The sequence below is a fragment of the Cebus imitator genome, unplaced genomic scaffold (assembly GCF_001604975.1).
Source record: "Cebus imitator isolate Cc_AM_T3 unplaced genomic scaffold, Cebus_imitator-1.0 Scaffold30, whole genome shotgun sequence".
Lineage (NCBI taxonomy): Eukaryota > Metazoa > Chordata > Mammalia > Primates > Cebidae > Cebus > Cebus imitator.
The window spans coordinates 2,876,085-2,887,594 of NW_016107345.1; the positions used below are offsets into that span (position 1 = coordinate 2,876,085).

General features: G+C 41.8%; 1 protein-coding gene across 4 annotated transcripts in view; it reads left to right on the top strand.

Annotated features, from left to right (window-relative positions):
* The first annotated feature begins 1,191 nt into the window (after positions 1 to 1,191).
* RASA2 (RAS p21 protein activator 2) overlaps positions 1,192 to 11,510 on the top strand; it is a 120,321-nt gene continuing 110,002 nt past the window's right edge. For 3 of the 4 annotated variants that reach the window (XM_037736831.1, XM_017523740.2, XM_017523741.2), the window contains exon 1: positions 1,192 to 1,375. In XM_037736831.1, coding sequence (XP_037592759.1) covers positions 1,243 to 1,375 — 133 coding nt within the window. In that variant the 5' untranslated portion in view covers positions 1,192 to 1,242. Of the gene's footprint in view, positions 1,376 to 1,786; positions 1,806 to 11,510 lie in introns of those variants that run through there. The other variant, XM_037736832.1, reaches the window with a different exon arrangement.

Here is an 11,510-nt window from a genome sequence, read left to right on the forward strand (position 1 = left end):
CTAACCTCTTTCTTCATCCACTCACCTCGGCCTCCCAGAGTGCTGGGATTACAGGCGTGACCCACCGCGTCCGGCCACCCCATTCTATTTCTCATCTTCCATGCCTCTGCCCTTTTCTGTTATCTCTGTTATCTGAGCAGGAGCTCTCTTCATCTTGACCTTGTGTATATCTCTGAATCTGAGGCCATCACTATGTCTGACCCTCAAAAAATATTTGTTGACTGACTGGCTTATTCCTGTTGTTGCCCTGAAAAAGAATTACCCTGCCCTATTAAGTCACACTTTCTTCCTTCTTAGGGCAACGTAGTTAATAACCTCAACACCAGGAAATTGTCTTTCTCATCACATACCAGGGTATTATTCATGCAGTTTACTCACTGTAAAGAGTTCCCTTGAAATAAAGCTAACAATTAGTCAAAGATTTACACATTTTCCAGGGTCAGTCAACTTTTTAACAAAGCCCACTTTTAAAAGTGAGCTTTTAAAAGTGGTGGTGGGAATCCTTCTTTGCTTTTTCTGTTCCCGAAGTACAAAAGTGATGGTAAATGCTTCAGAATTTCTCTGAGAGGGTGTCAGGCTTTGCACTCACGCTGGAGTTGGGGGGTCTATGGTCCTTTTCTTGAACGAGCTTTTGCAGAGAAGTGGTCCTAGTAAGAGTATTTGTGTGGGAGGAGTTTGGCTTGCCAGCGGGGAGTGTTTGGATAATACTGGAGGAGTCTCTCGAATGCATCTCTTGCCTCCTTTTGAATAAGATACTTTTGAGGTCCACCCACCTGCCAAATTCCACTCTATTTTCTTCCCACAGGGAGTTCCCCCGATTGGGAAGGGCCGTTATTTCCCCCTAGCGTTAGGGGATGTGCAGGTCTGTTCGTTGAGGGGAGCCCAATTCTCGGGAGGATTTGGGATCACCAGAGGGCCGGAGCTTTCTCCCGGTGGGGATTTTAAGGCCGCTCAGAGCCACGACCCGGAGCCACACTTAGCCAGCGCCCCAATTCAGGAGGGCGGTTTCGCCTGGGCCCGGCTCGCGGGAGGCGGGGGCGGCGGCGGCGAATGGAGACCCGGGTGGGGCGGGGGCGGGGCCGCGGCGGGCGGGGCGGGGCGGGGCGGGGAGGGGCGGGGCGAGTCAGGCCGCGGCCCGGGGGCGGGGCCAGGCGCGCGGCTCGCCCGGGCCTAGGCCACTGCTGGGCTCCGCCTCGCCGGGCTACGCAGGCGGTGGGGCTGCGGCACGGCCCGGGCGGCACCATGGCGGCGGCGGCGCCTGCTGCTGCGGCAGCTTCTTCCGATGCGCCGGCGGCGAGTGCAACGGCAGAGCCCGAGGCCGGGGACGAGGACAGTTGCGAGGTTCGAGTGTTGCAGAGCCTGCGGGGCAAGATCTGTAAGCGGGGGCTGGGCTGAAGGGACGCCCCGGCGGCGCCGGGCGCGGGGCTGAGGGGGCGGCGAGCGCTCGGTGGTGGCGGCGCCGAGCCCCGCTGGGATGGCAGGCCCGGGAGGGGGCCTGGGCTGGGCGCGGGTGAGGCTGTAAGGGGGTGTGTTGGGGGCGGCGTCGCCTCGAAGGGGCGGCGTGGGCCGGGGCTGCTTCTCTAGGGTGGGAGTGGGAGCAGGGGATTGGCCTGGGGTGGGGGAGTCCCGGCTGCGCCGGCGTGAGGGACTTGGTCGTCCGGAGCGGCCTGGACACTGGGACGCCAGAGCCCGGGGCGCGGCCGGGGGCGCGGTCCGGGGGCGTGAGGAGCTTCCGGCCGCCCTCAGACGCAGGCCTCCGCGCGGCTGCGGGTGCTGGGGAGCCGCCCGGCGGTGCTAGCCGAGTGGTAATTACGCGGAGGCGCGGCCCGAGGAGGAGGCGGGCGGGGAAGTGGGGCTGGCCCAAGGGGAGGGGGATGCTCGTTTCCTGGGCTTGCGAGCCTGGGAGAGGTTGAAAAAGGCGCCCTGAGCTGCAGGAAACAGGCCGCCCTGGGGGCCCGAGTGGCTGCCGCGCGGGCTGTTCGCGGGTGAGCGCGCTGGGAGGGGCTCGGCCGGACACCTGTACTCGCCCCAGCTCGCTGCGGCGGGACTTGAATCGAGGGACGGCGTGACTGACGGGACTTCAGGCAGGATGTAGTGGCTTCCTGTGAGCAGGTCTCAAAACACAGTCACTTAACCCGCACTCAGCCAGCTTAATTCCCTTACTTCTCATGCGTAAAATTGCCACGTTAGTGAGCGAGCTGTACCAGTTGACTAAATAGAAAATATTGCTCAGAGTTCTCCGGGCCTTACTGTGGACAGATCATTTGAGTTCTGTCATTTGAACATTATATTTTTAAAAACGACCCTTTGGTGTCAGGTTGCCATTTCTTTTCACAGTAGTTATTTAGATACATCGCTTTTTTTTTCTGTTTGCAAGAGATACCGATAAAACTTTTGCATTTGTTGAAAATTAGCATTATTTTCCTTATGTAGTATTCTCAGATTGGAAACAGGCTTCATTTTTCTTGTAAATAACTCTCAATTATGAGGGCGTACTTTTCACTTTGAAGAAAATTGACTTGCATTGAAGTGGCTAACAATTCTTTCTTGGGCAGGATGTAAAATTTTCCTCTCCTAGAATAGCCATGTTATTAGTTGAGCTCACATTCTCCCACTTTTCCTCTTTTCAGGTTGTTCCCCCTTTCAGGTATTTGGGATTTTATGAAACCTCAGAACCGAACATGTTAAATTTTCTTATCTTTTACCTGAAGTAGTCCTAGGGCTCTTAAGAGGCTACAGTTTTTAAACCTAGAAAGTGAAATCGAGCTTAGTTCCCAAAATTACTTTCTAGGCCATAAAACCTTTTCAGAATTCAGAATAAATTTTATTTTTTTATTTTTTTCTGTATCCTTATATTTGAGGGGAAATTTTAATTTTCAACTTTTGCGTATGTCTAATGTAATTGGGAAAACTGTAAATAGGCCAAAGTTTCTCTTTTTATATGATTTTCCAGACTTTTATCACCTTCGTGTCACTTGATGCTAGGCATTGTCTTTTGGAGCCTCACTAATACGTAACTGCAGGTTGTACCGTGGAACTGCATATACGCATGTCTTGGAATTGAGGGTTAGGGTTTCCAGAAGGACTTAGTTGTCCTGTGCTTTTGTCTGCCCCATGACAAAGACCACTAAGAACAGTTTTGTAAGTGAAACTTGGGTCTACAGATTAAAAAAAACAAAACAGAAAACCACTTCGTTTCTATGGTTTAAAGCAACCCAAGCTTAGAGATTGATCATCTAGTTGCTGGGGATAATAATTACTGTTCTAGCCATAGTTGAAGTATTATATCTGTTATCCTAGTCAATTTCTTGCTTTTTAGGGTGCTTATCTTGTAGCTCAGGTTATGGAGTATCTGCTTTGTAGGGGAAAAAAAGTATTTGTTTACTTGTATACAGAACTTCCCTTCCCATTTTTTTTTCCTCCTTTTAACTGATGTAATCCACAGTTGGTTAACATTCAGAACCTTCTGAAGAGATACCGTTCTCTGTTTCCCTGAAACTAACATGTGGGTTTTGTAGGGTGGGGGCTGAGGGGTTGGAAGAGTTATTAGCAGGTGCCAAGGTCACGGAAACGCGTCGATGGTAGTTCTGACAAGATATTAAAGCAGCTTGGGGAGGTTGTAACCATGTCAGCTTTTCCCTTCACAACAGTGGGAAACCTTGGAAGAAAGCCTGATAGTGCCCACTAGGAGATTGCTGGCAGATTTTATACTACTGATTGGGAGCCTCTTTCCTGGAGAGCTAGAGATCTGTAAGGGCTGACAATTAGCCTGAAAGGAAGTTTTCTTATTTCTGGATTTGCGTAGGACCTTTCAACTGCAGATCACCCCAGTGAAAAGTGAGGATGGATTGGTTTATGTATTGTTTTGATTAATTCCCTTCCTTCTCATGCGTATAATTGTTACCTTAGTGAGCGAGCCATACCAGTTGACTAAATATGAAATTTTGTCTGGGTCTGGGGGCGTGAGTTTTACTCTTGTTGCCCAGGCTGGAGTGCAATGGAAGGCTCTTGCTCACCACAATCTCAGCTTCCAGGGTTCAAGTGATTCTCCTGCCTCAGCCTCCTGAGTAGCTGGGATTAAAGGCATGTGTCACAATGCCTGGCTAATCTTGTATTTTTAGTAGAGGTGGGGTTTCTCCATGTTGGTTAGGCTGGTCTTGAACACCCAACCTCAGTTGATCCTTCTGCCTCGGCCTCCCAAAGTGCTGGGATTATGGTCGTGAACCACTGTTCCTGGCCAGATTGGTTTATGTGTCTTGAACATGATAGTCCACAACCTTCTTTAGGGATTTCATTCCTGTAATTATTTCCCCATATACTTCACAAGGTGAAATATCTGTCAGTTGGACAAATACTTGTCTGTTGGACAAGAGGAAACTTAAACTGGTAACCAAAAAGGTGGAAGTCACAAAATAACAACATGAAACCTGAATATATATAAAGGAGGAAGCCCAATGCCCCTTTTTTGCTTGAATGTGTGGGGTTTTGTTGTTTTTTTGCGAGGGGCCTGGTTTGAGGGAAGAAGGAGCACGCAAACATGTTTCAGGTGTGCTAAAATGAACCCAGGGAATTCGGGATCTGCCTATGAGAGAAAATATTGTCAGCAACACTGGATTTGTTGCGATTTGCTCTAGGAAACCATGACAGCTCTGAATTGTCTGCTTCCTTAAAACGTATTCAAGGGGTGAGTTTGGTTGCCTGATATCCTAAGGTTGTTATATGAACCCTTGATAAAGGAAATCAGGGTGTACTCTACTCCGTTCTTTGGTCTGAACTGTGTGGTGAGTAGCAGCTATGCTAGCACACCTGAAACACATTTGTATGCTTCCCTCCTGCCCTCGAAAAATCCCACACTCAAGCAAAAAAGAGGGATTGGGGCTTCCTCCTTTATATATCTCCAGGCTTCATGCTGTTACTCTGTGATTTCCTTTTTGATTACCACTTGTTAAGTTTCCTCTTGTCCAATTAAATTAGATTGTAAAAATGTTGCAGAAAGCACCCATGCCACCTTATGTGCGGGCTTTTCTACTCAAGGAATACCAGATTAATAAGAGAACCAAATGTGAAATTTTGTGTGAATTTTTCAGATGTGTGGTACAGTACGAGATCTGTGGGACCATGTGTTCCAAAACCCACTTGGTTTCTTTCTCTGATGTCTTCAGATCAAGAATGGCCTAGAGTTGTTTGGCAGAGCAGGGAGGCTCTATAGGGTATGGTTAAGTGCTTGAGCTTAGAAGCCTGGTGAAGTTAGTCACCTGGGTTTGAATCTTCTCTTAATTTCCAACTTTTGTTAATGCCTTTGGCCCTCCATGTTCTCATATATAAAATGGGGATAGTAAAAACACCTATCTCACAGGATTGCCAGGAGGTTTAAATAAGCCTCCCTCCTTATCTCTGCCCACTCTTTCTCACTCCCCAGGATCTGGGTCATGCACGGACCATCTCTTAGGAAGGAGTAAATAGGAGATAGAAACTAATCTTTATCTGATGTTCTTGTCCAGCATGTACTGGCATTTCCAGGTGTACAAAGCTGATTAAAATCTGAAGACCTATATTCTTTATACGTTGTTAAATTAATCTTCATGTGGTGTTAGGCAGCTCACTTACCTTGGAGCTTACCTTCCTCATCTTTTAATTGGGGATAGTGCTTTCCCACTATCCACTGTATGCATGTTGTTCCCTCTGTCTGGGATTGTCTTTCTTCTTTACCCCACCCCACGTTTATGTCAGAAAGCTCCTGCTTATCTTTCAAAAGCCTGCTCTATGTGATCTCCTTCCCAAAACCTAAGACACTTCCAGCCCCATTTCTGGCTAGAGGGTGTTAGGCCTTGCTGCTAGGGAATCACAATTCCTTGTTTGTTTCCTTATTTATTATAGCGCATTTCATAGAAATCATTTGTTCATTTCTCTGTTAGATTGTGAGCTCTTTCAAGATAGAATTCATTCTTGTTCATTTTTAAAAAATCATCCCAGTGTAAGTACAGTGTCTAGAACAGAATAGGCCTTTAGGAAATGCCCTACTTCACAATGTTATCCTGTAGATAATTACTAGGTATGAAAGTATTTTATAAATTATATACCTAAAAAAACAAGAAGATGTTAGTATTAAGAGAAACTGCATGAGTCTATATCAGGAAGTTCATCCCTTTCAAAATCACAGTGCCCACTAAGCTTAGGTTTGAATTGATGCCAAAGTTGCCTCATTAGTAAAAAGATTACATTTTTCTTAATGCTCTGATTGCTTATTATTAGTGCATTTCAGTATTGTTACTAATTGGTCCTGGAGCTTGGAAAAGAAAATCTCGTAATCACACTTTACACATTAAGTGTTTTAATTTGACATGACAGGTTTAAATAAAACCATCTATTTAATTCTGTGAAGTATAAATCAAAACATTTTATTGACTATCCAGTAGAGTTGAGTGAAAGAGATTAAAAAGGGTGTATTCATGCTAAGAGTTCATTTTTATCAGATATTTGAAATGAGATGATGAGTTATGTAGGATGGAGGAAGAATCCATCTTTCAGATGGATAGAAACGGAGGAGAAAAGGGTTCTTTGTAAAAGTTCACAGAGCACTCTGCTAATCATTTGCTCTGCGGAAGACAGGAGGTAAACCTCAATGGGTTCATAGAGTTGTTTTTTTTAAAACTTAGAACTCTTTGAATAGACCCTTAAGTGACTAATAGAGCCAGAATAAAACCATCGTTTTATCCTTTAATCATAGCTGCTAATCCTATTTCCTGGTTAATGTGCTTTATGAAATTATTTGACAATAATATCAGATTACATGTTTTTGCTGCTAATAAAGTTCTATTCTCTTTTGAGAACTGCAAACACAATTTTGTTGTGTAGTTATATATTCATGTAAGTTAAGTTTTTATGTGTGTTAAGACATTTTTATGGCATCTCTTTAGCTTCGTTATGTCATTTTAGTCATCAAAAATCCCTCTCTAAAGTGATAAACATTAAAAGGTTGTATCAATACGCATACAGAGAACTATAAATGACAAATTTGTTTTTCTGTCATTAGTGACAGAATGACTTTGGGCAAATTCTTTCACCTTGCTGAGTGAGCCCCTGTTTCCTTACTTGTAAAATAAGAGGTTTGGATGTGGTCTTGAACACCCCTTCTACTATTTTGATTATTGCTTTTTAACTTGAACCATTTGCTTTAAGACAATACATCAGACTCTATTTTAATCTTTAAATGTATTTAGTACACTTGTTTTACATGATTCACTATTTTAAAAATATTTAAGATTTATTAGATAAGAATGTTTGCATTCTAAATTTTTTTTCTGTGACCATTAATTCAGCAGTACATAATACATATCTGAGGGTCTGTTAAGAAACACTAACCCACCGGACTGAAATGGGCCTAAACGTGAATTGGATGAAAAGATCCTATTTTTTCCTAAAGTCTATACTAAGCAATAGTTGTTTTTAGACGTCTGGATTCTTAGACAATTATAGAAATGTAAAGCTGGAAGGTAGAGAACATGGAGGTAGAAAAAATAAAGGTTCCTTCTCTTCATATTGCAAATGAAGAATCTAGCATTCAGAGATACCGAGCGTCTCACAGTTTATGGCCTGTTGGGCACTAGTCCTCTCTTGTCAAAGTTCTTTCTAGAGTGCTATATGAGATTAACGTATTACTATGAATGTTGCAAGTGTACTACAGTTAATACACAGAGATTATACTACCTATTTGGTCATATATTGAGAGGTGGTAATAAGATTTTCACTGTGCCATCTACACATTCTCACCTGTTCCTTCTTAAGAACTTTGTGACGTGCATAGGATTAGTGTTGAAGCTATGGTTATGACCTAGGTGGAGGTTGAAGTTGAACCTGGATGTTTACTTACTTATGCCATGATCTACCTCAGCTGTTTCCAGTCCTGACTCGCTGTCACCATCACCTGTAAACTAAAAAAAATCCTGATGCCTAGGCTGTACCCCAGACCTAATTTCTGGGTTTCAAAAGTTCCATAAGGGGTGATGTTGGGCAGCTAGGATGGTGAATTTCTGCTTTTGTAACAAATAGATTAGCCACAAACCCTACCTAAATGATGTGCTACCATTTAAAAGGTACTGGTAGAAAGTTTTATGTAGTTACAGTTAGGTTTTAGTCTGTTTGCGCGCGCACACACACACACACACACACGTTGTATTCTATTTGATTAGATAATACAAACGCTTGGTACAAAATTCAAAAGGGTGCAAAACAGCATATACAGTGAAAAGTATTCCTTCCTTTCATTATCTTCTAGCCATTCCCTCCCCAGAAGCAAGCATTACCAATTTGTTATATCCTTTTTGTTGTGTGTTCTTTGAGAAATTAAGCATTTATAAATGTAATGTATGTGCACTAATACATTACTTCCACCAACATAAAAATTGTAGCAAAATACATACATTTTTCTGTATCTTGCTTTTTTACACTTAACAATATAGCATGAAGGTTTTTCACATTCAGATATAGAGAGAGCTGCCTTATTTTTTAAACTGCATAATATTTCATCATCTGACTGTACCACAGTTTGTTTAGCTAGTCCCCTATTAGTTGACACTTAGGTTTTTAACAGTCATTACTATTGCAAACATTACTGCAGTGACTAACATTGTAAGCATGTCATTTTTAATATGAATGTCTATCTGTAGGATACATTTCTCGATGTTAAATTGATGAATTGAAGGGTATGTGCATTTTTACTTTGGAAAGACAGTGCTAAACTATAGCAATTTAAGCTCTCACCAGCAATGTATGAATGCCTATTTCTTTATACCCACATAGGGTGTATTTTAAAACGTCTTGATCTTTACTGGTCTGTGAAATAAAAAGGAACATCTAATTTGTAGTTTTAATTTGTACTTTTTTTTTTTTTTTTTTTTATTTTTTTTTTTTTTTTTTTTTTTTGAGATGATGTCTTGCTCCATCGTCCACACTGGAGGCTGGAGTGCAATGGTACAATCTCAGCTTTCAGCAACCTCCACCTCCCAGGTTCAAGCGATTCTCCTGTCTCAGCCCCCTGAGTAGCTGGGATGACAGGCACCTTTCACCACGCCTGGCTAATTTTTGTATTCTTAATACAGACAGGGTTTCACCTTGTTGGTCAGGCTGGTCTTGAACTCCTGACCTTAGGTGATCCACCTGCCTCGGCCTCCCGAAGTGCTGGGATTATAGATGTGAGCCACTGCACCTGGTCAATTTGCAATTTTAAATGAGAGTAAGGATCTCTTTTTTTAGAAGGAGTCTTGCTCTGTCACCAGGGTGGAGTGCAGTGACACAATCTTGGCTCACTGTAGCCTCCTACTCCCTAGTTCAAGTGATTCTCCTGCCTCAGCCTCCCAAGTAGCTGGGATTACAGGCACGTGCCACCACACCCAGCTGTTTTTTGTATTTTTAGTAGAGATGGGGTTTCACCATTTGGGCCAGGATGGTCTTGATCTCCTGACTTCTTGATCCTCCTGCCTTGGCCTCCCAAAGTGCTGGGATTACAGGTGTGAGCCACCACACCCAGCCTTAATTTTTAAATTTTTAAATTTTGTTAGGCTTGAAATCAAACTGTAGGATCTCTTCATATTTTTAAGAGCCGGTTTTTTCCCATTGTTTTGGTGTGTTATGTGAACTTGTCTATTTCTTTTGTCCTTTTTTTCTGGTGAGTTATCAGTCTTGTTGGTTCGTAGGCATGCTTTATGCTGTAAGGAACTAAGCTATTATTTTAAAATCTGTGCAAAGGTTTTAAAAATCTATACACTTTGGCTGATGCCTGAATTTATTCTTAAGTTGATTGTGAGATCCAGTCAGGGCAGTCAATTGTTAGTTTCATCCACTTATGTAATGTCTGATGGTCGAGAAATTGAGAAAGAACTGCTTGAGGAAAGGTAAGCAAAGACTTAACAAACAAAAGTTAAAAGATGGTAGTTTGGGAGAAAATATTTGCAGTGTATCCTTCAGACAAAGAAAACGTGTATAACAGTTAATTCTTTGCCAGGCACTGTTTTAAAGCACTTTATGCATATTAACTAATTTAATCCTTACAGTAACTCTAAAACTTCCATTATTATTCCCATTTTACACATGATGAGGAAATAGATACACAATAGCCAAGCTAAGTAAATTGACCAAGGTTAAATGGCTAGTGAATGGTGGAGCTGCCAATCAGACTGGGCAAATTGGCTCTAGAGTTCATCCTGTTAACTCTTAACCTACTATGCTATTATACCTCTCTATTTATTATGTCCAGATTATGTAAATAATTCATACAGACTTAAAAGCAAAAGGCCGTTAGAAAAATAGAGGATATGAACAGGCATTTCACAGGAAAGGAAATGCAAATGTCCAGTAAATATGAAAATACTGGTTAAGTAAAAATCAGAGAAATAACATCAATTTACAAAAAAAAAAAAAAAAGAGGAAAGTTTATCTCAGTCTTTGGTGAGGGTTTAGGGAAATAAATATTTTTCTCACTGTTGCTGTGAGTTTAAACTGGTAAAGCAATGTTGGAGAGCATTTTGGCTTTATCTGTTAAATATGTAAATGTCTATACTCCATGCATTTTTACTTCTATTTGCCCTGCATCAACACTTACATATTTACAGAAGAGGTATATGCAAAGATGTTTGATGTTGCCTTGTTGGTAAAACAGAATAATTGGAGATGACTCAGATGTATATCGGTAGAAAAATAGATAATATGTTCATACAAATACTCTGTAGCAACTAAAAAGAATGAGGTATATCTGTGTTATGAAAGGAAAGAAATCCAGGATGTCTTGTTGGGTAAAAACAGCAAGTTGTTAGAGTAATATGTGTAGTATCATGTGTTTTTTTTAATTGCAAAATATTTTACCTTTTCTGCATGTAGATGGATAAATGCATAAAAAGAGGTCTGAAGAGTTGTACAGACAACAGTGATTGCCTCAGTGGTGGATAAAGAGAGTTAGCCTTACCTGTAATGGTTTAATTTCCTGTGGGGAGTATATTACATTATTGAAAGTCTATAAATGAACTTGATACAGTATTAATCTTAAGCTTTGCCAGTCTCTCTTGTTCTACTTTGGAAGACTGTCCTTTCTGCAAAAACAAAAGTAACCAAATGTTAGGTTTTGTAACATTTTGAGTGCATGTAAAAAGTCAACTTTTCTGTTAAAATTTTATTTTGTAACTTTTTATATAATTTCAAACATAAAAGTTGTAAGAATAGGCGGAGGGGGGTGGATTGCTTGAGCTCAGGAGTTTCCCACCAGCCTGTGCAACATGGCAAAACCCTGTTTCTTTAAAAAAAAAAAAAAATTAGGGTCCAAAGACAATGCTTTCTCTATATTGCTACTGCCTCTCCTGCAAACGTTACTAACTGGTATGAGTTATACATTAAAAAGATTAAACCCTCTCTCTGCTATATTTGGTAACATATATATTTTTAGTTTGTGGTTAGCCTTTTTATGATATTTTACAACAAAATAACTTTTTTCATATGTTAAATTTACAGTGAGTTTTTTTCTG